At 37.5% G+C, this 25,493-nt stretch overlaps 1 protein-coding gene across 8 annotated transcripts in view; it reads right to left on the bottom strand.

Annotated features, from left to right (window-relative positions):
* UBR2 (ubiquitin protein ligase E3 component n-recognin 2) overlaps window positions 1–25,493 on the bottom strand; it is a 106,114-nt gene that overhangs the window by 63,558 nt on the left and 17,063 nt on the right. For 7 of the 8 annotated variants that reach the window (XM_073339018.2, XM_073339011.2, XM_073339015.2 and 4 more), the window contains 10 exons: window positions 22,066–22,196; window positions 20,564–20,702; window positions 19,255–19,317; window positions 16,748–16,868; window positions 9,227–9,334; window positions 6,538–6,626; window positions 5,131–5,229; window positions 2,203–2,366; window positions 2,019–2,118; window positions 660–788 (listed from right to left, as the gene is read on the bottom strand). In XM_073339018.2, coding sequence (XP_073195119.1) covers window positions 660–788; window positions 2,019–2,118; window positions 2,203–2,366; window positions 5,131–5,229; window positions 6,538–6,626; window positions 9,227–9,334; window positions 16,748–16,868; window positions 19,255–19,317; window positions 20,564–20,702; window positions 22,066–22,196 — 1,143 coding nt within the window. Of the gene's footprint in view, window positions 1–659; window positions 789–2,018; window positions 2,119–2,202; window positions 2,367–5,130; window positions 5,230–5,301; window positions 5,401–6,537; window positions 6,627–9,226; window positions 9,335–16,747; window positions 16,869–19,254; window positions 19,318–20,563; window positions 20,703–22,065; window positions 22,197–25,493 lie in introns of all 8 variants that reach the window. The other variant, XM_073339013.2, reaches the window with a different exon arrangement.

The raw sequence follows: 25,493 nt of genomic DNA, 5'->3' as shown, positions 1-25,493 counted from the left end.
CCCAAGTGCTGTTCACTCATTAAAGAGGACACAAATCACCAAGCTAAGTCCGATTAAATAGGAGTATGTATCAGAATTTACCGTGTACCTGTCGCTATATGAGCCTGCTGTTCCATGTTCCATCCATGTTCATGATTATGGTGAATATTTACAGTTTAAAGTCAAATTTAATATTTGACTATTCTGGGCTCATATGTTCTAAAAGGAGCCCTCACCACATATGAAGTCCTATTCAGCAGGTCCATTTAAGGAGGGAATTGTCATCAGAGAGATTGCATATCATCCTGTTAGAGTTCAGCAATCTGTTTTCCTCTCTGGATGGCATCAAGAGGGCCTGGGACCTGATAACTCCTCTATTACAAAATTATTCCCCTCTTTCTTCTCCAGTAAATATACTCTTAAGACACTGTGTCAATACAAACTTTTGGATACTTAGCTGAACTCCAAAATGTTCAGAGTGATCTCCTATGTCCATTCCAAGAAACATACACAGATTTTTTGTTAATTGAAACCCTATGTAGGTTTAATCCATCACAGATTAAAAATACTGCTTCTGGGCAAAATAAATCTGTGCAGGTATGTATGTTTGCTCTATTACTATTAATTAGATATGCATCTACCTACATCTCCCTTCATATATAAAAGCAGAAGCAGCTTACATCTAAAGCACACCAGTCCTGCATCATTGAAATAACATGTGTTAATTTCATCTGTAATGTAAATGCTGCTTCCCATTCTGGTTCCATTTCGATATGCTGTCCTATTTGACGAGTTATTGGATCCATACCCTAAAAACCACAAAGAATCATAAAGATTAACTGTTATTGAAAACCCCTACTGGTGCTAACATAAGACTAAGTGAGTAATTACTGATACAGTTTCAACATTCTGCTCATATCACAGAAGTATAGAAAAAATCTTGAGAGAAATCAAAGAGCCAAATTTAAAAACAAAGAGGAAAAAAATGGTATTAAACAATTCAGGATGCAGAGGAAATAAAAGAATACTGGATTAGACAGGTCACTGGTCTGATTGGTAAGGCAAATCCTATTTTTGATTTAGGAAGCATCTCAAATTGAAGACAGAGTCATTAATTCTCTCTAAATAAGTTTTTAATCAAGAGGCAAAACCTTAAAAAGGAAAAACCTCTAAATATCAAATTCAGTTTGTTAAAGATGTTTCTGGGGATTTATTTTTTGTTAGTTTGTGGATCTGAATAATTTAAAACCCAAAAGGACATTCAAGCATGGTCTGATTAGGATGGACTGCCCCCAGCAAAAATAAATGTATTAAAAGGATGAACAAAAGCAAACATTTTCTGGGAAAAGCATGCTATCCAGTCACTGAGCACTGAGAAGACTGAGTGTTGTTCGGTCAGGCCTTTTTGCCCTAGTAGTAGTTTGTCCTTATAAAAGCGTCATTAGTCTCAAAATACTTAAAAAATTTAAAACAACATGTAATATATTAAAGCAGTGGTCCCCAACGCAGTGCCCGCAGGTGTCATAGCACCTGCCAGGGCACTTTTGTGCGCCCGCAGGACACCCCATCGCTGAAATGCCGCCGCCGAAGAACCACCCGCCAAAATGCCGCCAAGAAGCGTTGCCGTTTCTCGGAGGCATTCGGCAGCGCTGCTTCTTGCCGCTGCCGCTTCTCGGCAGCATTTCAGCAGCAGGGTGTCTGGCGCCCGCCATAGTTTTCTGGGAATAGCAATATGCTATTCCCACAAGAAACATAGGAGACCACTGTATTAAGGGATCAAAAAACATTACAGTAAAGGATACCATCAAGGCTATAAATTCATAAAGTTCCTTGGGACAAGGACTTTGTTTCTCAGTATGTTTGTACAGAGGTGAGTACACTTGGTAATGCTCAAATAACTTAATTTCCTGAAGATGACCAGTACTTTGAAGTAACAATTTTACTAATAAAAAACAAAACGTGTTCTACATCTGACAAAACTCATTTTACTAAGACAGAAAATTTATAGTGCTTATTTTAAAATTCACAGATTCACATACCTGCATACACTTTAGTAACTCTAAGAAGGCATCAAAACCCTCTAAAAACTTTTGCCTCAGGTCATTTGTCCAGTCAGCTGGCTTGCTTATCAACACATACCTGAATACAGAAGAAACAAGTCTGTGAGTTAGTTTTAATCATTTTTAAAGTACTCAATAATTTGATTAGTATCGAGATACTTACTTGAGATCCAAAATAAGGCTCTGCACCCGCCTGAATTTGAAAGCTTGAAGGGCAGTATATCGTTCAAACTGAAACCTGCCCTGGATGTCACGGTGCCTTAAGTGGTCCATAAAAGTTTTGATGATCGTGGTCATAAGATTTTCTTCTGTTATCAGCATTCGAGCCTATGCAAAAGTACATTAAAGTTTGTTGTAATCAACAGACATCACTGACAGGAGAAAGAGGCTAATATTGCATTTTTACCAGTAAAATCTATGCCTTTTCAGTCAAACCATTTATATTGCTGGTGTTCCTCTATATTTTAACATTACTTTAAAACGGTGTTCATGGGGAAAATAAAAATTCATCTGTAAAGCTATCTATTGCCTACCTCCATGTCTATCATGCTAACCAATACTGTTGCATTTCTTTGTCCTCCCCCATTTGTCTGAATCCACCTGTTACAATCTAAGTAAAAGACAAGAGGCAAGATGTGATGGGGCTAAGGGTCATCTTTGTTCTTCTGGGTTTGTAAGCATCAGGCACAATGGAGTACTGGTGCAGAATTGGGTCGTCTAGTGACTATGGTAAGAAAATAAATACCCCAAAAGATTTTCTGCAATATTGCCAAAGAAAAACAATTAATTTATTTGGGAATAAACGCTGAGGCTGCAAACAAAAGACCAGAAAGATTATTCCTGCTTCCTCTTCACAGTTGTTTACTGGGTACAATTTTCAGCAGCCAGTCATTGATTAAGTGGTTTAAGTACCATGGATTTACACTGGAACTTAGGCTCCTACATCACAGAGGCCCTTTGAAAATTTTGCCCACTACCTTTTTTGAGGACTTTCCATTCTTTAATTTAATTAACCAGTTTAAACATGTTTTTAAGTACCCTGATAATTTACTACACTATACACAAAGAAAGCACTAAGTGATAAAAACTTAAACCAAAACTGCAGTCTAATTTAAACGTGTGGTCATCTTGAAGGATTGATCCCTCATTCAGTATGGTAATTAGAAACATGTCTAACTTTAAGTACATGAGCAATCCCATGGAATCCAAAATGATAAGCATGTGCCTGACTTTTAAGCACATGAATAAAGTACCTTGCTGAATCAAGGTCATACAAAGTACATGATTATATCCCATGTACAACCAAGTGATCGTGTTGTACAAGAGCAATTTTTAATAAGATTAAGAGGATTAATTAAGTTAAGCCAATACATAATGGCTTTAATTGGGGAAATATGCTAGCAAAGAACCTGGAAATGAGACTGAGGCTTTTGACTAATCTAATTGATCTTATTTTTTAAAATATTACCTTTATACTTCAAAAAATATTTTCTTTGTCTCAATCCTTATGGCTACAACTCTGACCTCTTTCACACTTCCTTTTTGGCTTCTCTCTCTCTAATAACACTTAAAACTTTTTAAAAAAACATTTTAGGAATATGCTTTAAAACATAATTTGTTTTTAAGTGATACTAAGTATTTTACTAACATTACCTAGATAAGCCCCACAACACCAGCGCAAGTGGTGGGGATACCATTTTACTGAAGAGCAAACTGAGTTTAAGTGGTGTGCCCTAGCACACAGGGCAAGTCAGTGACAGAGTTAGGAAGAGAACCCTGACTTCCTGAATCAAGAGGTAAGAATATGCTACCAGCTGACATCTCCAGCACCTAGCAAACTGTTAAAAACAAATCACAATTTAGAACAGTTATCCTAAAATCAGTTCCTAAAACACCTACCTGACTGCCACGATTTCCAGTGTCTCAGAAATTTAAATCTACTTTTAAGTTGATTCCACTTGGAAAACTTCCAACAGCATTCTTTTTAGAAATATTCTATGTAAGTCAGATTTTCTTTCCTCATTTTATTTAATTTCCAAAGATGTCTTCATGAAGATAGAATCTCTGTTGAGTTCATCTACTCTTTTTAAGTATTCCTCACTTTAAAAAATAATTTATGATATACAGACAGACATGATTTCTGTTAGAAAAAAGTTTTCAAAATCCTGCAAAAGGCAGTAGTTGATTTTTAATAGAAACCTTATTGTAACAGGTTGGTCTGTCCATTTAAATTAAAAAGGAGTGTTCTCAGTTCACGTTCAAAGGAAACCAAGAGTCAACAGAGACCTGCAAGGAGGGTCTCCTGTGGTAGAACCAGGATGGTGGTGGACTGGGGAAACCTATCAGGATTAAATCACAGACCAAAGATGCTGTGGAGACCCTGCCCTAAGAGAAGAAAAAGTTTAAGCCCAGGTCTTCCCAGAGAAGCCCAGATGATGGAGTGCGATTGTCTGATGTCCTCAGGCATAGAGAGAACTGGGGAGCGGAGAGAAATATAGCCTGAAGGAAGAATAAATTGGAAGCCCCAAGGAAAGAAGAATTTGAACCTAGAAGGGCCAAAGGAACTGCAGATTTATTCTGTGAGGATTTAATAAATCAGATCCCAAGACAGGGAACCTTATGTGAACACTCCTGGCTGCATATGGGTGGAATGGAGAATCAAGAAGGCAATTGAGGTATGGTAGGTGCAGTGCCGCACCATGGGATGGTGTGCTCTGTAACCACCCCCTACAACACCTACAATGGATATTTGGCATAGTCAGAAGTTAAAACTATTTATTAAGTGGTAATCTCTCTCTATATATTTATTAATGGAAAAAAATTAAGAGATGTGTCCAAAATAAAGGAATAGGTCCCATTTACTCTGGGACGTTCTGATACAGATTCAAAATTTAGCAGCATAGGTCCAGCTCCACTTAGTAAATTGTACCTATATTTACAAACTACTAATTAGTTTTCATAAGTCAGCAGCACACTGATTTGCACAGTAGTACTACAAATGTTCAGAGAGATCTAGTGATCTATAAGCTCAAGTTCTTAGTGCAGCTCCTAACAAAAAAAGAGTTTCTTTTTTTAAGTTTTTAGTACTTACAAGTGAAGGCACTGTGAATATCTGTACCGAGAGGTCAGCAATTGAGAACTCTCTGTCGTGGTCATCTTTCACATAATCACTCTGCAATCGCTCATAGTTCTATTAAGAAGGAGGCAAAAAAAGGCAAGGAGTGCCAACTATCAGTTTTTAAAAAAGGCAAGCACTACTCACCAGAGTAGGTACAGTGAAGAGTTGGACAGATAGAGCAGTCACCGACACTGCCCGCTCGTGATCATCCTCCATAAAATCTCTCTGCAACTGCCGGTAATTCTAAACAACAAGGGGGAAATTCACCTCTAATCCACACTGACCTGACGTTTGCTTTAAATTCAATGTCTGCACTGGGGAAATTCAACACTATGATAGACAGTGGTACTGATCCATCATTAAAAGGAAACCTTGCACAGTGGGATGACAATTTTCCAGCCCATGTGTAACCCACACACCTTCTGGGTGTGGTGTTCTGTCCCATCTAGTGGCACTGAGACCACTTAGAGAGAGACAGACAGAGATTATGAGTCTGCTCTACAGCCTTAGCTAACAGCCAGTTGGCTTTTAGCTCATGTGGTAGAGGCTCATGCACTAAGCTCCATAGGTTCCAGGTTCAGTCTTGCCCACCGACAACCAGGGTCCGTCGGTGTTACAAGTGGGGGCTCATCCGGGATTTCAACTGGGAAGTCTCTGAAGCTCTGGATGTGCTTCCTCAGCTAGGGGAAGTATATAACCCACACACCTTCTGGGTGTGGTATTCTGTCCCATCGAATGGCACTGAAACCACTTAGAGAGAAAAAGAGATTATGAGTCTGCTCTACAGCCTTAGCTAACAGTCTGTCGGCGTTACACATGCATAAAATCAACTCACCCATTCTAATTACCACTATGAAGACTACTAATATTTTATTTACTAATTCAAAAAAAGTTATTTGTTTGAGGCAAGAAAGTGAGCAGAATGTCAGAAAGCTGATTAAAAGCATCTCAAAAATGAGTTGTTGCAAGTAATAATATTAAATATAGTTGACTTTCAGAGGTCACTTCAGGATAGCACTACCAACAATGGTTAATGACTGATTCTCAAGTAATGGGATCCTGGATGGTTGGTTGGGAAGGATAAAACATCAGAGGTGATGCATTCTGTGTTTGAGATGATCTAACAACTGCATTAGATTGGGAACCCAAAAGACCTATTTTCTTTATGGGTGGTAAGGTACTATGATAACTAAGTTTTTGAACACAGAAGCAAATCAAGAGAGGTTCTAATTTAAAGAGTTTCACCTGTTAAAAAAAACAACAAACAATCCCAACCAATATTCCAAACAACAGAGTATCATTAGTTTTGTATGTTCTACTTGAAACTGTTTTCTAGGCTATATTTTGAAGCATTTTCCATTCATCATAAGAGTTACTTACTCTTGCGAACCGGATAGCAAAAAGTTTCTTGTATTTCAAATCCATAAGTAGACTGCTCATGAATAACTGATGGTACACGCTTCTAGCTCCTGTTAAGAAAATGTACATGTTATTTTGCCATTATTGACTGTCAGATTATTATGGAAGTAATTGTAATGGTAGCCTCGTAAAGAAAGAAGAAATTTTGCCCTCCAATCTAGAGGGAAGAGTGTTTTGATAACATTTGGCAGTTGATAGAAAATGGAGAGAAAAAGTTTCAGGTTCCCCCAAAAAGTACTTTTCCTGTAGGGTTATTTCTTCTTCCCTATGTTTTTCTGCACCATTGAGGACATAGTCAACTGTTGCAAGGAAAGACAAAAAACAGTGCACTCAGGATTTGTCAGATAAGAAGGAACTAGTTCAGAACTATTTTGTTTTAAAGTATGTCTGTGTGTTATTTTTACTAATTCTCCACATAAATTCCGTCACTATGTTGTTAACATAGTTTTTAAAAACAAAACCTTTATAGATCAGTTTTAAGTCAAATACCAATAATTAAACACATGAAATTGTTTAATGTGGAATGATTACAGATATTTGTTCCCCCTGAAAATTGACAAATAGTTCCAAAAGTTACAATAGAAATCTGAACTTTCATTCTACTTCCTGTTTACATGTGAGATTCTGCAACAACAACAAAAACTTTGGTAAAAGGGAAGGGATGGTCAATTATTAGTGCCTCATAACTTTCAAGAACACTGAAGTTTGCAGTCAAAAACAGAAAATTCTGAAGACAAGGAAAATACTCAACCACACAAAATAAAAGTGTTAGAAAATCAGGAAAAGTACAGGTATGGTCATTCTTCCCCTGCTACATGCATCCCTAACTCTTCCCATTTGCCTACTGGAACCATTAGAATGGGAATCAGTTTACAGCACTATACATTTCCTCAAGACACTTGGAGGTCAGCAGGAAGGAGGAAAGAAAGCAGTATGGGAGAAACTTTAAAGTGTACTTAAATCCCTGCTCTAATGAGTCCCTTACACAGAGACTGCATCACATTATCCTTCATTTAGTTGAAGGGCTTGTCTATACTGCTCTGCAGTTTGGACCACAGAGGTGTGAACAGTGCATAAAGCACTTCACTGTAATTCCCCCATGTGAGTGCTGTGGACACAATCTAAAAGGTTCCTAGTTCACATTAATGTATAATAATCATCAGCCTGATTTCCTCTGTGCGGTGGGTCAGTGTCATTATCTCCATTTTGCAGGTGGGGAAACTGAGGCAAAGAAGGGCAAAGCCACTTTACCAAGGACACCCAAGGAGTCAATGGCAGAACTGGAATTAGAACCCAGAAGTTCTGGCTAGGAACCATTTAGTTCACGCCTGCCGAGCCCACATGGGAGAGTTACAGTGCTGCACATTAGTGCACACTGCTATTCATACCCGCACAGTCTGAACTGAGGGGCAGCATACACATAGCCTTAGGATAGGTCGACACTACAATTAGACACCCGCAGCTGACCTGTGCCAGTTAGCTCTGGCTCAGGCTAAGAGGCCATTTAATCGTGGCGTAGATATTTGGAAAGGGGCTGCAGTCTGAGTATCTGGACCCTCCCACCTCACAGTGTCTAGAGCCTGGGCTGCTGCCCAAGCACCAATTGTCTACCAACTGTCTACCTTGCAATTAGGCAGCCCCTTAGTCTGAGCCCCTTAGCCTGAGTCAGCTGGGACAGGCCAACCATGGGTTTTTAACTGCAGTGTAAACATACAATTAGTGCCTATGGAGATATGTCTGCCAATCCCTTCTATTACTCCTCAGACCAACGTTGTGCACAGAGCACAGTGAGGGTTCCTGGAAACACATCAATAGCACAGAGATCTGGAGTTGTGGAGGCATCAAGAAAGTGGCATGTGTTTGTGATTGGAAAAATTCTGTTATATTTCCATTCACTGCCACAGGGGCAAACTATGTATTTCCTGGTTTTCTAATGTTTGTTTTAAATGTCATTTTAAAAACAGGTCAATTTGGATGGGGGGAGGATGTATCTCAGGATGCCCTAGAACAAAGGACTCAAAATTTATATCAGACTCTACCACACTCCCTGAACTGACGATTTTCAGGCCAATCATATTAAGCCAGTGGATTTTAAAGCACTTTGGAATAGCAGCACAGGAGACTTACAGGTGTGTGAACTGCTGCAGTCATTTCCATAGGGTGTTCTCGGCTCAATGGGTTTGAATACATCCTGAAAAAATTGCTCTGCATCTTTCTGTCTTTATACAGAACCAGCAAATTTTAAAACAAGACCATTTTGGAGGAATGTGCCTCTGTCTCAGGAACCCCAAAGGACGGCATATTTGTGCTGCTGTCTTTACTCTGGGCCTTCAACTGGCCTAGCAATTTTCAGGTCAATATGTATACACATGTAAACTTTACAGCCCTTTGAAAAGTCTGTTCTAAACAGAAAGCTCTACTGCACCTTCACTATAGTGCTAAAAGGGCCATCCCATTCTTTCACAATTCAGCATAATCCCAATTTGTGAAGAGGTAAAACACAGTATATCTAAACAGGCAATTGCATCTATAATGGATGGCAATAAAAATTGCTTAAAACATGAACAGATAAGACAAAATAAAATGGTCAGAGTGCTTTCTATTACCACATACAAAGTCATTTTCTTAAAAATAGTGGGGGACAACTCACCTTTCCACAGTTTAGAATCAGACAGCATTAGTTTATCTACAAGAGAAGAATTTTCACCATCTGGTCCCTCCTGTAAACCAACCTGACACAATATTCGACGAAGGCCATCTTAACAAAAACAAATCATGGAATAAATATACAAAAGTTATTTAACATTAAAAAGTTATGTTAAATGTGTATGTAGCATAATGGAAGTTTACATAATATACTGAGTGTGCATCCGTGTGGGTGGGTGTGCGCACACGCGCACGCACACAATATTTATTTTTAAGCTCACCAAGCAAAAATAATCAAGGTCTGAAATATATCTTCCACTTTCTTTTGCTTTTGAACTGTCCTTTCATAATAAGAAAGGAAATAAAAGCTAATTCTGGGGGAAGGGGAGAGCCAGGGCAGGCACATATCAATTATAAACTGCTCATGGGCACGCTCAAAGTGAATAAGGCAGAGGATTAAAGGCCTGGTGGAGCAGTGGACATAAACACTGGTTCCTACTTCCCATATGTTTTAGTCAGTGGCTTCCTCATCTACAGGAAACAATTGACCATATCCTCCCTGTTCTCCTGGTCCAGCCATGATTCTATTTCTCCACTCCTGTGCACCGTGGTTAGTGTGCTTTCAGCAGAATGAGCAGAACACTCCAATGTCTGGCCTCCCATGCAGCAAAAGTGTTGCATTTCTGCCTACAGATGGCTGCACAGGAAATTAAGAGGGACAATTATTTTTCCCTCTAATAAAAATATCCAGTTACACTGAAAGACTACCAAACTAAGGGTGGGATTTCTCAAATGTGCATAAATTGCGCTTTTAAAAAAATCCCACCCTAAATTCATGTACTTCTGCCCCTAGATACTAAGATAATAAATCTTTATCTGAGCAGAGACCTGACTAGATCTCCTGACTCCTTATCCCAGGTTTAATGAGCGTACATTTTCCCTCTCTTGAGGAAGTTAACTAGCAAAAGCAAATGGTTTCAAGAACTGTTTGCATATAAACTGTTATAATGAAAAGTTATGAGCTGAAAATTTTTCAACTCAGGTGTCTAAAATTGGGTATCTTAAGACATTTAGACAGCTAAATGGTTCATTTTCAGAAGCTCTGAGCATTCTCAAATCCCAGTGAAATCAAGGGCTCAGCACCTTTTGAAAAAATCAGTCCATCTTGATTTAACTGCATAAATGTAGTTCTGGGAGCCCAATTTTAAACACCCAGGTCTGGAAATGGTTGTGTTTTATGATAAAAAGGAAGATTCAAAAGGAAACTAAGTCCCTTTTCAGTTTAATGGATGAAGAACATTACAAAAATGGCTACCTATACCATTTTAAACAAACTTTTTCACTTCATGTGTTTTTATACAATGCACCACACCCAGCAGCTGATGAATAAATACACGTTAGAAATAGCTCATGAAGACTACATGCTTCCAATGTTTCAAAACCTGGAGATGGACAAACCTATTAAGTCATCTAGTTTATCTTTGTGACAATACAGGACCACTCACTATAAATTTACAAATAGCTTCCACTTATTCTGTTGAGAGTTTATTTCACAGATTAACATCTCTCACTATTGGAGAACTTAATATAAAGAAAACTCTCCATTTAATCCCATTAATTTTATGTCCTTCCCCTTTTTATAATACTATATACATCCAAATACTGGTATCTGTACCAATCCCATGCAACCAGTCTTGGCCCACAGGTGGGGGTTTTGAGTAGAAAGCTTTAGAAGTATATCCCCAAAAGCCATTTTCTTATAATTGGCTGAACTATAAAACAGAAAGTTCTTCTCTGTATGTGAATGTACAGAATATAAACAAAACCCCATTCTCCAAAAGATGTTTTCTAATAATGGATTTTCCTGGAAAAAAATCTAATAATCAATGCATGGACAATTTTAGCATTCAATTAATCTCTTATGGGAAGAACGCTGCAATGGATATTTGCCAACAAAAGAATCACATGATTTATTTCCAAAAAGGTTAGCTCCTAATCCTCCTCTTCTGCAGGTCTTTGGAAAGAATGAAGGATGGTAATTATGACATACAATGTATGCTGTTGCTTACAATCTACTCAAAAAACGACAGTTTAATACTGTTTCCAAACAAAATAAACTGATAAACTCTATCATCCTAAAATAAGAAGTTCCAAGGTTGAAGTTTACATTTCCGTTTGTGAATTGATCACACTGATAGCAATAATCATTATGCATGTACTTTCCCAAAGCAGAATTCTAAGCCCTAGTCCTACTGGATCAGTGAACATGGACAGAGCCAAGCAAATCCTCAGCTATCCACAGAAAAAAATTTGTGGACTGCGGATCGGATGGAGATACGAATTTTGTATCTAGAGCCCGGTAAATCTGCAAATATCTATTTTATACCTGTGGACCATTTTTGCAGCTTGCGGATCTGATGTGGATACAAATTTTGTATCTACGGAGGGCTCTAAGCATGGAACCCAGTGGATGTGCAGAACCCTGTTAATTTAATAGTGCTGACCTGTGCACAGCTCCTAACAGATGCAAATAGAGGTTTGGGGCCCTTGCCGGTACCCTTTGAGTTTTATTTTTTCCTCTCCCTACAGAGATTTTTTCCAATGTTACATTTTTTCATATCTAAGGCAAACAGTTTGGGTTTGGATTTGAAAAGGAGACTGTACCTTGTTGTTCAAACCTTGTGAACAGTTATAAAAAAGTCAGAACTCTTCTCTATCATCTTAGATTGCTAGAGGGAGTTCATCAGAAACAAATCTCAAATATTCCTGCATTTAAAAAGCAACAACTGACTCCTTAAAAAAAAAGTTTCCTAGATATTTCTTCTTTAAGTATCATATGAAATGTACTTCAAAGTAAAAAAAAGTCTATGTAATTGGGGGGGAAAAGACAAGGGTGGCAGAAAGATACAAACAAAAACTCTGCAGTAAAGTCCATTCACAATAATTATTATTATATCACAAACATGCTTTCTGCAACTATATTAAAAATAGTTTTTTTAGAAAGGACAGGGATTAAATCGTGGTATATTTTTAATGGAACTATTTTATTGCCCAAGTCATGTTGAGCAGCTGAGGATGGCAGCAGAGACATCAAAGGGATAAAGTGGCCATCAAGGGTTAGAGATTATCAGAGTGGTGGGCCCATAGGAACATTTCAGAAATATGAAACCTACATAGATAGTAGAATCTTTAGGGCAATCTCCCCATTTGCTATTCAATATGCTGTTCCAGTTATGCTTCTATAACTACACACATTTTGTAATAAGGACTTTCCAGTCCTATATAAGGTTAATGTGTGTCTCAGGAGACTGCTGCACTACATGATTTGCTTCAAATTCCTTTTTAAAATTTTACAGCAGGTTGACCATCATAAAACATCCAACTAAAAGGAATAATGCTGACGGATTACACTTCTGCCTTTCTATGCCCTATTGAAGGAGTCTGATTACAACAGGTTGTTCAGCACGCTGGTAATGGGAGGGAAGTGATATTTTCATTTCACATGCAGCTATAACAATCCCCCCACTGCGGATGCACACTAAACTCCTAGCATTCAGTTTGTTTATTTTTATATTGGGAAAGATGGGGAATAAGAACTCCACCACACTGTCCAATAAAAGGTGAATAGACAGTTTATTTCCGAAAGGATAAGAACTATATGTTTGCTAGTTTATTGTTGGTTTACTCAGGAGTTTGCATCCTATTATGCAAATACCAGAATAAGCTTTCCGCTTCATGCGCTGGCAAAGGCTTGACATTCATTTCATAAAATATGAAGGCCCAGATCATTACTCCTAGGTGGGTGGCCAGAGTAGACCTTTCATATGTGGCTCTCCTTCTGCCCATGCAGAATTGGGGCTCAATCACCTCTGCAGCACATTTCTCCCCTCCTTCCTTCAGACCCTGTGAAAGGTACTCAGCAGATCTGAGGCTTGCACAAATTGGTGAGCAGAATCTGGATGGGCTGGGAGCAAGAGTACAAAAGGCCAAAGAAGACCATTTTTAAATTTCTAAATCCCATTTCATAAGATGACACCTTAGAGAGTACAATATTGCATTTCCGAGATGCTTAAATCATTCAGCAAAGTAACGACAAGAGACCCATGTCTTATTTCCTACCAATATATAGAGTTCAGAAATTAGGATGTAAGCATATTATTCTCACCAGCAAATATAGAATTTTTTTTCCTTTTGAATCATAAAAAGGTTTAATTTAGTCAGTTGTGGGCACAAAACTGTATTGACCCTCACTTTCACTCATATGTTTAAGTCACTTACATGCAGGTGCAATCTGGTACTTGACCACAGGATGACTATGAGCCGCCAATGTGATATGGCCGTGAAAAAAGCTAATGCGGTCTTGGGATGCATCAGGCGAGATATTTCCAGTAGAGATAAGGAGGTGTTAGTACCGTTATACAAGGCACTGGTGAGACCTCATCTGGAATACTGTGTGCAGTTCTGGTCTCCCATGTTTAAGAAGGATGAATTCAAACTGGAACAGGTTCAGAGAAGGGCTACTAGGATGATCCGAGGAATAGAAAACCTGTCTTATGAAAGGAGACTCAAGGAGCTTGGCTTGTTTAGCCTAACAAAAAGAAGGCTAAGGGGAGATATGATTGCTCTCTGTAAATATATCAGAGGAATAAATACCAGGGAGGGAGAGGAATTATTTAAGCTCAGTACCAATGTGGACACAAGAACAAATGGATATAAACTGGCCATTGAGAAGTTTAGACTTGAAATTAGATGAAGGTTGCTAACCATCAGAGGAGTGAAGTTCTGGAACAGCCTTCCAAGGGAACCAGTGGGGGCAAAAGACATATCTGGCTTCAAGATTAAACTCGATAAGTTTATGGAGGAGATGGTATGATGGGATAACATGATTTTGGCAATTAATTGATCTTTAACTATTCATGGTAAATAGGCCCAATGGCCTGTGATGGGATGTTAGATGCGGTGGGATCTGAGTTACCTAGAAAAGACTTCTCTGTAGTATCTGGCTGGTGAATCTTGCCCACATGTTCAGGGTTCAGCTGATCGCCATATTTGGGGTCGGGAAGGAATTTTCCTCCAGGGCAGATTGGAAGAGGTCCTGGGGTTTTTCGCCTTCCTCGGTAGCATGGGACATGGGTCACTTGCTGGAGGATTCTCTGCACCTTGAAGTCTTTAAACCACGATTTGAGGACTTCAATAGCTCAGACATAGGTGAGAGGTTTATTGCAGGAGTGGGTGGGTGAGGTTCTGTGGCCTGCATTGTGCAGGAGGTCAGACTAGATGATCATAATGGTCGCTTCTGACCTTAATATCTATGAATCTATGAAAGTGACTAGCACAACTAATTGTACCACAAAATTGAGCTCACAAAAAATGAAACACAGATAATGCCAGGTTGAAAGTTTTGCCTGAAAATCAGAGTAAGCATTCCTCAAAACTGTATATCCCATTCGTCTCTCCGTTAGTTCATACTCACAACTAACCCAGATATATAGCGTGTGCAGTATATTACCAAACACATGCACTATCACTACCCAGTCAGAAATTTCTGATTTATGTTACTTTATATATTAAATTATATGAAAAGAACTACATGTCCAATCATTCAAACTAGTGCATAGTTAGATATGGCAATGTATACATGATACCAAGCTGCACGGGGTTGCAAGTACTTTGGATGATAGGATTAGAATTCAAAATGATCTGGACAAACTGGAGAAATGGGCTGAAGCTAATAGGATGAAATTGAATACGGGCAAATGCGAAGTATTCCACTTAGGAAGGAAAAATCTGTTGCACACATACAAAATGGGAAATGACTGCCAAGGAGTACTGCGGAAAGGGATCTGGGGGTTATAGTGGACCACAAGCTAAATGTGAGTTGTCAGTGTAACACTGTTGCAAAAAAAGCAAACACCATTCTGGGATGTATTAGCAGGAGTGTTCTTAGCAAGACATGAGAAGTAATTCTTCCGCTCTACTCCTTGCTGATTAGGCCTCAACTGGAGTATTGTGTCCAGTTCTGAACGCCATATTTTAGGAGAGATGTGGACAAATTAGAGAAACCCCAGAGAAGAGCAACAAAAATTATGACCTATGAGGGAAGACTGAAAATATTCGGTTTGTTTAGTCTGGAAAAGAGAAGGCTGAGGTGAGTTTTCAAGTACATAAAAGGTTGTTACAAGGAGGATGGAGAAAAATTCTACTTCTTAATCGCTGAGGACAGAACAAGAAGCAATGGGCTTAAATTGCAGAAAGGGAGATTTAGGTTGAACATCAGAAAAAACGTCCTGTCAGGGTGGTTAAACCCTGGAATAAAATTGCCTACGGAGATTGTGGACTCTCCATCATTGGAGGTTTTTAAGAGCAGGCTAGACAAACACCTGTCAAGGATGGTGTAGATAATACTTAGCCATGCCATGAGTGCAAGGGACTGGACTAGATGACCTCTCGAGGTCCCTTCCAGTCCTATGATTCTATGATGTTGCAGGTGATGGCATAAACACTATACTAATAACTCTAGAAGATTTTTGAACATACATAGCCAAAACAATATTTTTAGTGGGGTTACATCTATATTTTGATAACCATGCCAAAGCCCTTCCCTCTTAATTCACTTCTGTCCCTTTAGTTGGCTAAGACATAGGTTACGTCTACATGGCCCCACAATTCAGACTACGGGGATGTGAACTGCAGCACATGCTAGCAAGTTGCACTGTAACTTCCTAGGGTAGCCATTGCAGGCATGAAATTAAAGGTACCTAGTTCACATTAACAGAGTCCTCTTTAAACAGGACCATGGTGCCATGTAAATGCCACAGATGGAACCAAATCAAAAGTTAGGCCCATAGTTCATTAATAAGCTATATTTCCCTACTTTCATTTCCCTAGCCACAACCATAAGAATGCTGTTGTATGAGAGGGAAGAGAGCCCTTCAGGCAGAATTCACAAGATACTCCCCATGAAATGAGACTGCATACCTTGATTCCCTCCTTCTACAGAGGGAATCTCCTTCCGAACTTCTGTTCAGTGCTTCACTGGCTCACTTCCTCCCTCACACTCCTTGAATTTGAGAACATTAAGTACATTTTTGCTGTTCTAGTTACACTGTGACATATATGAAACAATCAGTTCTCATTAAATAAAAAAAGGAGTATTAACAACATCTATTCAGGATGCCCTTGTTTTAATTTATTTCATTCATTTAAAAGTGATCAAGGGCGGAGAGGTATGCTGTTAGCACACACCACTCAACAGCAATTCTCAAACTGTTTCTGCTCAACACTAGCAATTTTAGCATGGTGAATACATAAAGCACTTTCATATGGGAGTCAGGATTCGGGGAGCACAAATCAATGCGCAGACAATAGGATGAAGTGTGTCAAAAGTTATTAATGGGTTTGTCTAACATGTTACGTATTTGAGGTAAGCTGTTTTAATATAAAATATTTTTATTATTATTTTTAGCATTAAGTTAGCCTCTAAATTATCCTCTAGTCTATAGCAGAAGTGTTTGAATTTGCCTACCTGAATATCCAATAACGTTGCCAAGCCAAGTCAGGAGCTTCAAACCAAAACTCTGATGGGCAACAATAGATGAATGCATAACCTGAACCTTCAGTGGCTTTGTCTGGCGACTGGTATTTCTCTTAAAAAAGAAAAGAGGAGGGGGAAGCTTAGTTAAGAGTGAATATCAGGAAAGACAAGTTTTGTTGTAGAGAAACACACAGCACACTAAATTAAAACATTTTATCACAGAAATTAAAATGGAGACCTATTAATAGGCAATCTATCATAGTTCTTCCAACATAGGATTATTTCCAACAGTACATAAACAAGGAAAATTGTCAATTCTATTCTTAAAATTTTTAGCTGGGGAAAAAAAATCCAGTATAATTCCAGTTTTCTGAATTCCCTTTATTGATATCCATAGTATTTTCTCCCTTCCCCCACCCAAAGTAGGCCTACATTAGTTAATAGCACTTCTGATCAACAGAACCTCAGTTAACCAGACATTTCAACTATTTCCCAGGCCCTTCACATAAACAGGAGCGCACTGTATAATTTTCTGACTGAGCACTGAAACAGTATAACAGTTTGTTATAAAAACTTCCAATAAAAAAATAAGATGTTTTGAAGGATCTTTTGGCCACGTCAAAAACTAACACCCAGCATGCTTAGCTGCCCCTCCCCATCACCTTTCCTCTCCTCCTGGGCACACATCTAACACCTGCCTCTTACTGACACACACCCTTTTGAAAAACCTCAGGCAGAAAGTATGAAAGCAAGCTTCCTCCAGAGCAATGCATAAGAGTGACATAGCAGCTGATTACCAAAATCAAATAGTGAAACTAACCATCCACAAAGTAAATACACTGAAATTAAAGAAATATATTTCCCCTTTGATCTCTTACTGTGCTACTCATCTTTGGGATTACTTGTAATAACAACAGGTAAAGATAACTGATATGGAAATGCAATTTTCAAGTTGATGGTGTCCCTTCAACTAAATAAAATGCCAAATTTTGAAACATAATTATGTGTTTCTGGAACCTAAACAAGCATGCAGCATGAAAGCCTGTTCACAGAGATATGAAATTATGTTTTTTCCAAAATACTTCAATACTTGAAGATAGTCACTTCTGTTAGTAAAACTGAATGAAAACCAAATAGTCTAATACTATACATACAATAAATTGTTTCACACAGGTAATTCACTTGAAAAGCTGATGGTAAACAGATGTCCCTATGAATAAATTCACTCATTTTCCTTACATTATTCAACTTTTATCTTTATAGCTTAAGTACATTTTCAGTTTTACAATTTAAGTTTTAACAGTTTAATTATTTCAGTGACTTATGCTTTCACTGAAAAAAAAAATGAACAATTTTTTACCAAAGTAACACACACAACAAATTCAGTTACTTGACTTTATTGGTGTTAACTGATAAAGTATAAGATTCTAGGATAGCTTAAGCATTTTATAAGTTACTTTTACTTCTATGATCTGATGTGTAGTCTCAAAACTACTGTGACATATACCATGTATTTTAATGAGAATGCCCCACAACTTCACTGGAAAGCGCTGCTTTAAAAAGTGATGTAAAATATTTCCACAGTAGGAACTGTGCTCCAATCTGGAAGCATGAAAATGATTTTCCCAGTTCATTAAATCAACTACAAAAAGACATTTGTGTAACACGCTTAATCTGAGAGATTGGAAATATATTTTCTCTTTTCTTTAGAGAGCAATATTTGTTAACGTTACTGTAAAGTAGAATTTGCAAACTTGTATTCAGTTTAGTCTAAAATTTAAAAATTTCTAGAATTTATATACTAAAAGAATCTTGGGTAAATATTATGCATTTCTGATTCTAAAGCTTAAAAAAGGACAAGCACAAATGTAGAAGACATAAACCTTTATTATTCATGACACTTGCATAAAAAACCCAGGGTTCTTTGCTGCTTATGAATATCTGCTTCTGAGGCTTAACCTGAAGTCATCCCCTCTGACAACAGCTAGTTGAATGTGATAACAGAATATTAGTATTTCAAGCAAGGAATAATTAAGAGTAGATGAACTAAGTAACAAAAATTCTCCTTTCATGCAAGCGTACCTAAAAAACAAGAAACTGAAGGGAAAAAAAACCATCAAGAAAAGGAGAAATTTGTAAATACAAAAATTTCCATGAGATATTTTCCGCTCTTTAAGAGTGAAATAAAAACATTATTCCAAATGCTGATTAAGTATTGAGAATTACAGAGATGGAAATATGATGTGTCAAAACTGCCCTAGATCTGAGATTCTTGTTTCCAGAAGTGCACTGGTATGAGGATTAGGCCACAGAAAGATGCGAGAAAGTATAGACTGGCATTGTATTGCCATCCTCAACCTCCACCACAGAGTTATTAGTTAAAATTAATATTTTGCACATTAAAATATCAAAATAGTACATGGTATTTCAAAACTGTGCTGTACTAAGCATTTTATGGGAATCTAAGAAGAACAGATTAAGTATGTAAAATCACTCACCACTATTACTGATTTTGCTTGATCACAATACTGGAAGTCTCCATATCGGACTGATCTACGTCCCTTTAAATTTATAAAAACAAGATGATAATAAGCAGCTTGTTGAAACACAAGAATAAGCTTCAACTCTATGTCTTAATGTAAATAAGAACAGCAAATCATAGGCAATAAGTCACCATTTATATTAATCACATTTGCAGTTGCTTTCTAGAAAAAGCTTAATATGATCCTAAGAATCTGACAGTGACCTTCTTATTCAAAAATTTAACACTAATTCCTATTAAAGTATATTTTATAGTATTCGTATGAAGGTACTTTTCCAGCTAATTTAAAAATAGGACATTTTATATCATAAGATATATTTTAATACCTTTAAAGAAGCTATATTGTAAAGCTTGTTAGGCCTATAGTTTCACCTGACTAGTCTGATAGTACCTGCAATGCTGGCTTTATCTGAATATTTTGGGGACCTTATAATCAGTGATTCTTTCTTTAGTGTTAAATATGCCTATTAAAAATGTGCACAGTTGATTTATTCATGTTGTATTATAAACAAAGTGGCTCACAAAATGTTTTATATGTACATATGTATATGTTTTATAGTACATATGAACTGGTTTGCTTTCAAAACATCAATTCAGGTGTCAGTCTCTTACCATGCAGCAAGGTTCCGTTGTTTAAAAAAAAAAAAAAAAAAGCTTGCATTGTGGACATACAATATGGGAAAAGTCCGGCACTTTTTACGCCTAACCAGAGGAGTGTCCCTTTTAAGTTATATGATGCCTAACCAATGATTTACAAAAATATTATCTGGGACAGGGAGAACAACTGAAAAAAGTCATGTTTAACTTTAGACATTTTGAGGCCCCAAACTGACTCTCTCACTTCGCATCAGCAAAGAACAGTCTGAAAGAAGGACATTGAGGAAGTGCCTTCCCTGAAGGAGATGGCCAATGGTTTGATGTAGAAATGAGGCACAAATGTATCCTGGAAGAAAAGAATTCCATCCTCAAACACACACAATCAGCTGTGGGATGTGCAGAGCTAGGATGGTGATCTTGAGGAGATCAGTGGGCCCCTTAAGGTAAAGTCAACTCGGTGCTAAACTCCCTGCTCTCTCCAGCTGCTGTGAAACTGCCAGCTCTTCTCTATCCCCTCCTGAAAGCCTTTTATCTGCCAAGGGGTGAAAGGAGAGAAAGAATACTGGGAAGACTCACAACCACTTTAAAGGTAAAAAGCACTAAGTTTAGTCATATATATTCACCCTGACCTTACTTTTAATTCAAGTTCCAGCAAGGAAGTTACTTACATCTCTGTCTACTGTTGTTGCAAATCCAATGGCCTCTTTCTGTGTACAGTTGACAGCTTTCTGGAGAGTGTATATAACTTGTTCATACGTGTGGACTTCATCATTAAAAAGCATGCAGTAGTAAGTGTCACTCTTCTCACTATAAAATAAAGACCACATTTATATAATTAAGTACTAAGCTTCTAATCTATTTTTAATTTTAATAATTTCCAACAAGCCGAATATCTAAGCTTGGGTTAACCCTGGCACTCATGATGTAAATCAACACGGCTTTATCCTGAAGCTGATGAGTGCCTTCTACTCCCACTGACTTCAGTGGGAGTTAAAGGCATTCTGCACCTTACAGGAGTGCTCAGCACCTTGAAGGATTAAGCTCCTAGTCAGTAAAGATGCAGCGTATTAAGTTAGTCTGACAATTCCTGACTTTACTTCTGTGCACTTTTTTTATTCTGGGCTAGCCATTTTCTAGTAAGGAAAAATTATCTATCATACTTGTTATACAATATTCTCCCATAGCTTTGGCGTTATTTTCCTACCCCTTTCTTTTCTAGGTCTCCCTAATGGTCTCTCTCCACCAAGCAACCAGAATCCAGAAGTCTTTTGCAAATCTATGTTTACCACTTCATAACATAAGATACTAAACCAATTAAGCCATTAGACGAGTTCTCCATACTTTTATCAAAAAAATGTAAATCAGTGTTAAATATAATTCTATAACTTCCACCATTTACAGTATTTTCCCACACAAAGCAGAACTAAAAGAAACTACTGTAGTAGAATCAAATTTTAAATAAAGATGTTTTATTCCTTGTGCTATTTATTTCACTCTAGAGTGATAATTCCCAAGTTGTAATTCACGGACCAACAGTGGGTTTGAAGAGAGCTGGTTGGTCAAGTGGCATCAACCTGCCCTACTTGTTTTAAGATGATACATAGAATTAAATACTATTTTTCCTCGTAAACAATTGTAGCTGCTACAAGGATATTATCTGAGCACCAGACAACACTGGAGATGGTCTGTGCAAGCAGGAAAAGGAAGAGAGATGATCCATTGTATGATCCCAACTGTAAAATGTTTTGAAAGACACTTGTCTACATCATCTTCCTATTGGAGTTAAAGGAAGACAGCATGGTGATACAGACCTCAGTGGTTCAGGAGCCAAATTAGTGATGAGCTTACTCAAAATAGCCACAGTAGTGTGACTTCATTGTTTCATTTACTATAGTACTATTCATATTTACAGCAAATAAGTTAATAACTTAGTGCAAGTTGATAACTTAATTTGTTAATAACATAGTAAAAACATCCTGACTCGTTAATAATTAAATCAGTGTTTTAATACCATGTGCTGCAAAGAGGCGCAGAAGACACGTTAAAGAGCCACTTGCAGCTCGCGAGCCGCAGTCCAAGTATCACTGATGTAGACTAAAGTGAGCATTTAAGTTTTATACTTTAAACACCTGCACGTCTTGAAAACCTCAAACACAAAGAATATACTTACACAGTCTCTAAACCAGGTGGCAATTCATTTTCTTTTTCCCATGTTAATATATCTACTGCATATTGAAACATGATAGCAAAAATGTTATAAGCTCTTGCTATCATATCTTCCGATAAATGCACCAGAGGATCCTGAAAAGTGAAATTGATTGTAGTGAGATAGTAGAAAAACATTATAGGAAAATTAAACAAAGAAAATGAGCAATAATAACAAGAACCATTTGAGTTTGGGCTCAAACCATCATTATCCTGCTTGTATTGGACATTTCATTATTCATATTTCACTTAACTTAGTGAGTTATAGTATCAACAATTATCAAAGCCACACCTCCTTTTGTCAAATTTTGTATTCACACTAGTTATAGTACTTACAAACTGTAAACAAGATTCCAGGTGCCAAAATAGTATATTTCACTCCTCTCCCTCTTGCCTGTTTCTGTGTAACCATATGATGATTTCTTGTTAAATATTTCTAAGATATGGTGGTATTCGATGGCCACATCTAAACTAAAAGTTTACACCAAAATGCAAAACACATAAATACTAAATTTATACTATCCCATTTAATGCCACAGTTGAATTTAAAATTACAGCCATTCACTAGTTATGCATACCTTACTAATTTATTTTCAAAAGTAGAAATTCAGTGCAGAAAAAAGTCTGTAAAGCATGCATGAATTCCACAAAACCTGAAGAATGCCAGTTTGATTATAATGGCTCACTGAAGTGATTATAGCCTGGTGGGAAATAGGTACTGAATTCCCCCCATATGCATGTGAAAAATAGAAATGGTCCAAATTTGTAGGTGTCATCTACACTAAGGAATTAAATGACAATGGGGGAGGGAGGGGTGGAAAAGGAAATGGAGAATGACTGCTTGCACCCAAAACATCCCTGATTTATTTTAAACTGTTACTGCATCTTCATAACTTAACAGGAAAACAGAATAAAACCCAAAAGAATATGAAGCTGGTTCACTGAGCCCCCAGCAGTGCAATGCCATTGCTCGAACTATAGCACAAGACAGACTGGCAACTAAAATTAGCAGATAATGGTTCTATTTTTGGACAAAACAAGTGATTAGAAACTAGTGTAGAACAATCACATTTCAGCTTGTTTATTTAACTGAAATCCTTTTAGAGCTTTATGACTGAGAACTTGGAATCTTAAACTAGAAATAACGTTTGCAAAAAATCAAACTGTTCCTTCAGGACTAGCAAACCAATTCCCTGTCTCCCCTCCTTCTTCTTGACAAGTTTTACTCCAAAGCAAATTTTTATAAGAGTTTTTACCTCCTCCTGATAAGTAGCATTAAACACATGAAGACCAAGCAACTGTTAACCTTAGCCAATCTGTCATTACAATAATAAATAATAATAATAAATTAAGATAAGTGAGTGAGAAGCAGTACAACTTGACTTTGGAAAGCAGTGCACACTAGTTTGGTGATGTCATCGATGCTGAAAATTTAGGTTGTTCCTTAAAAGGAGCGCATGGTCCACATGAGAAGGAAAGGATATTGAAATAAAATGACATTTTAAAGGTGACCCATAGATATTTTATTATTAACCATCTTTAAGGTTATGTCATCAGTCTGAAAATAGGAAAAGTAAGAAGGATGTTGAGCACAGCAAAGATTCAAAAGTTGTATTTGCCCACTCATGATTTCAGATTCCCTGGAGTAACCGCTATCTACTCCTACTCCACAACCATATGCATCAGAATGCAACTTGATGTACCAGAGAACTTCACTGGAGCAAAGGTAGCCTCCTGAGAGGCATAGGCATCAGATAGAAAGCCTCTGGAGCACATGGTGCTATTTTACTACCTTTTAAAATTATTTTACAATCCAAAGGGTAAAAAAAAGTGCAGTTTTTTTGTTTTGTTTTTTAAATGGTAAAACCACACCATGCACTAACTCTCCAGTGTTTCATCTTCCCTCTAGCATGGAGCCAGTCTATAACGGACTTCCATGGTAATTGAGACAATATAGCTTGCTGCATGCTGCAAGTGCAGAGCAAGGCTTGACCAGACCAGATTTCAGGGGGACCAACTCACTGAACAAAAACAAAAATTGAAGATATTTTAAATAAATTTGTGCTGAATGACCCTCATAATCTTGGCAATTTGGGGTATCCAGCATACAATTAAGATTAACACCATGTTTGCAAGTTATCCTTTTTAAAAAGAAATTATATATAAGTGGGAACATAATTGTTACAGATCCTATTACATCAGGCCTGACTTATCACTTATGTATCTACTTCTTTGTATCAAACATGCCAGTGTGACCATGTAAGAAATTTGTACCAGTTAGTAACTCTGTACTATGCACATAGATACAATTACACGTTTATTTTAGAATCTATGTCATCAGAACTGTTAGGATTTTATTGAAAACTAAACAGTTATCAGCTGTGTGACTGATAAAGACCAGCAAAAGAGTTGCTTCCTTTGCACAGAAGTCACTTTAAATATTTAGCTAAAAAATATCATAGTCTTTATGTTTACAAGGCCATAGCACCACATTCTGCCACGCTTATTCTACCAGATCTAAGGAAGGTGGAAGAATCTAGCCTTTCGTCATCAGAATTGAGTGATGTATTTTTGGTTTCAAAGGCTGGTCAATGTGTTTTTATATATATATAGGCAGCCTTTTGAAGAACACACACACATAGTGGACATAGAAACAAAAATTAGGAACCACTTAATAAACCTCCACAGCCTGGACTTAAGTTAAAAATGTGTATTTAAGTAAACAAATAATGCATGATAGGTCAGTCAGATGTTATATTCTTTTTGGCTCCTGAAAATAATCTATTAAAATTGAGGCTTAATGCAGATATAGTGACTTTCCAATAACCATTTTTCTCTTATTTTCCTGGCTCATGTGCTTTCTCCTTTCATTAAAAAACAAACAAAAAAAACAAAACAAAACAAAAACCACCACACAACCTCTTCTCCCCATTAGGAGAATTAAAATAGCCTCAAGATAAACAGAGCCAATTTTTCCATGAACTAATTTAACTTCAGAAAGCTCCAGATGATTGATTTATTAGTTTTATGCAGGGCTGATGGGTATCATATTATTGCAGTTTTCAGTTTTAAGAAATTCATGTGTCATAAAAAAAGTACATTCCATAAGAACGGCCATATTGGGTCAAACCAAAGGTCCATCAAGCCCAGTATCCTGTCCTCTGACAGTGGCCAATGGCAAGTGCCCCAGAGGGAATTAACAGACAGGTTATCATCAAGTGATCCATGCCCTGTCACCCAATCCCAGCTTCTGGCAAACAGAGGCTAGGGACACCATTCCTGCTCATCCTGGCTAATAGCCATTGATGGATCTATTTTCCATGAATCTATCTAGCTCTCCTTTGGAATGCACTCCTTGTCCTCCCCCAGGTCCAAAATACCCCAGGATCTATT

This window comes from Lepidochelys kempii, chromosome 3, assembly GCF_965140285.1.
Source record: "Lepidochelys kempii isolate rLepKem1 chromosome 3, rLepKem1.hap1, whole genome shotgun sequence".
Lineage (NCBI taxonomy): Eukaryota > Metazoa > Chordata > Testudines > Cheloniidae > Lepidochelys > Lepidochelys kempii.
Note: the sequence above shows the minus strand (reverse complement) of the source record. Positions and strands in the feature narration are given on the sequence as shown.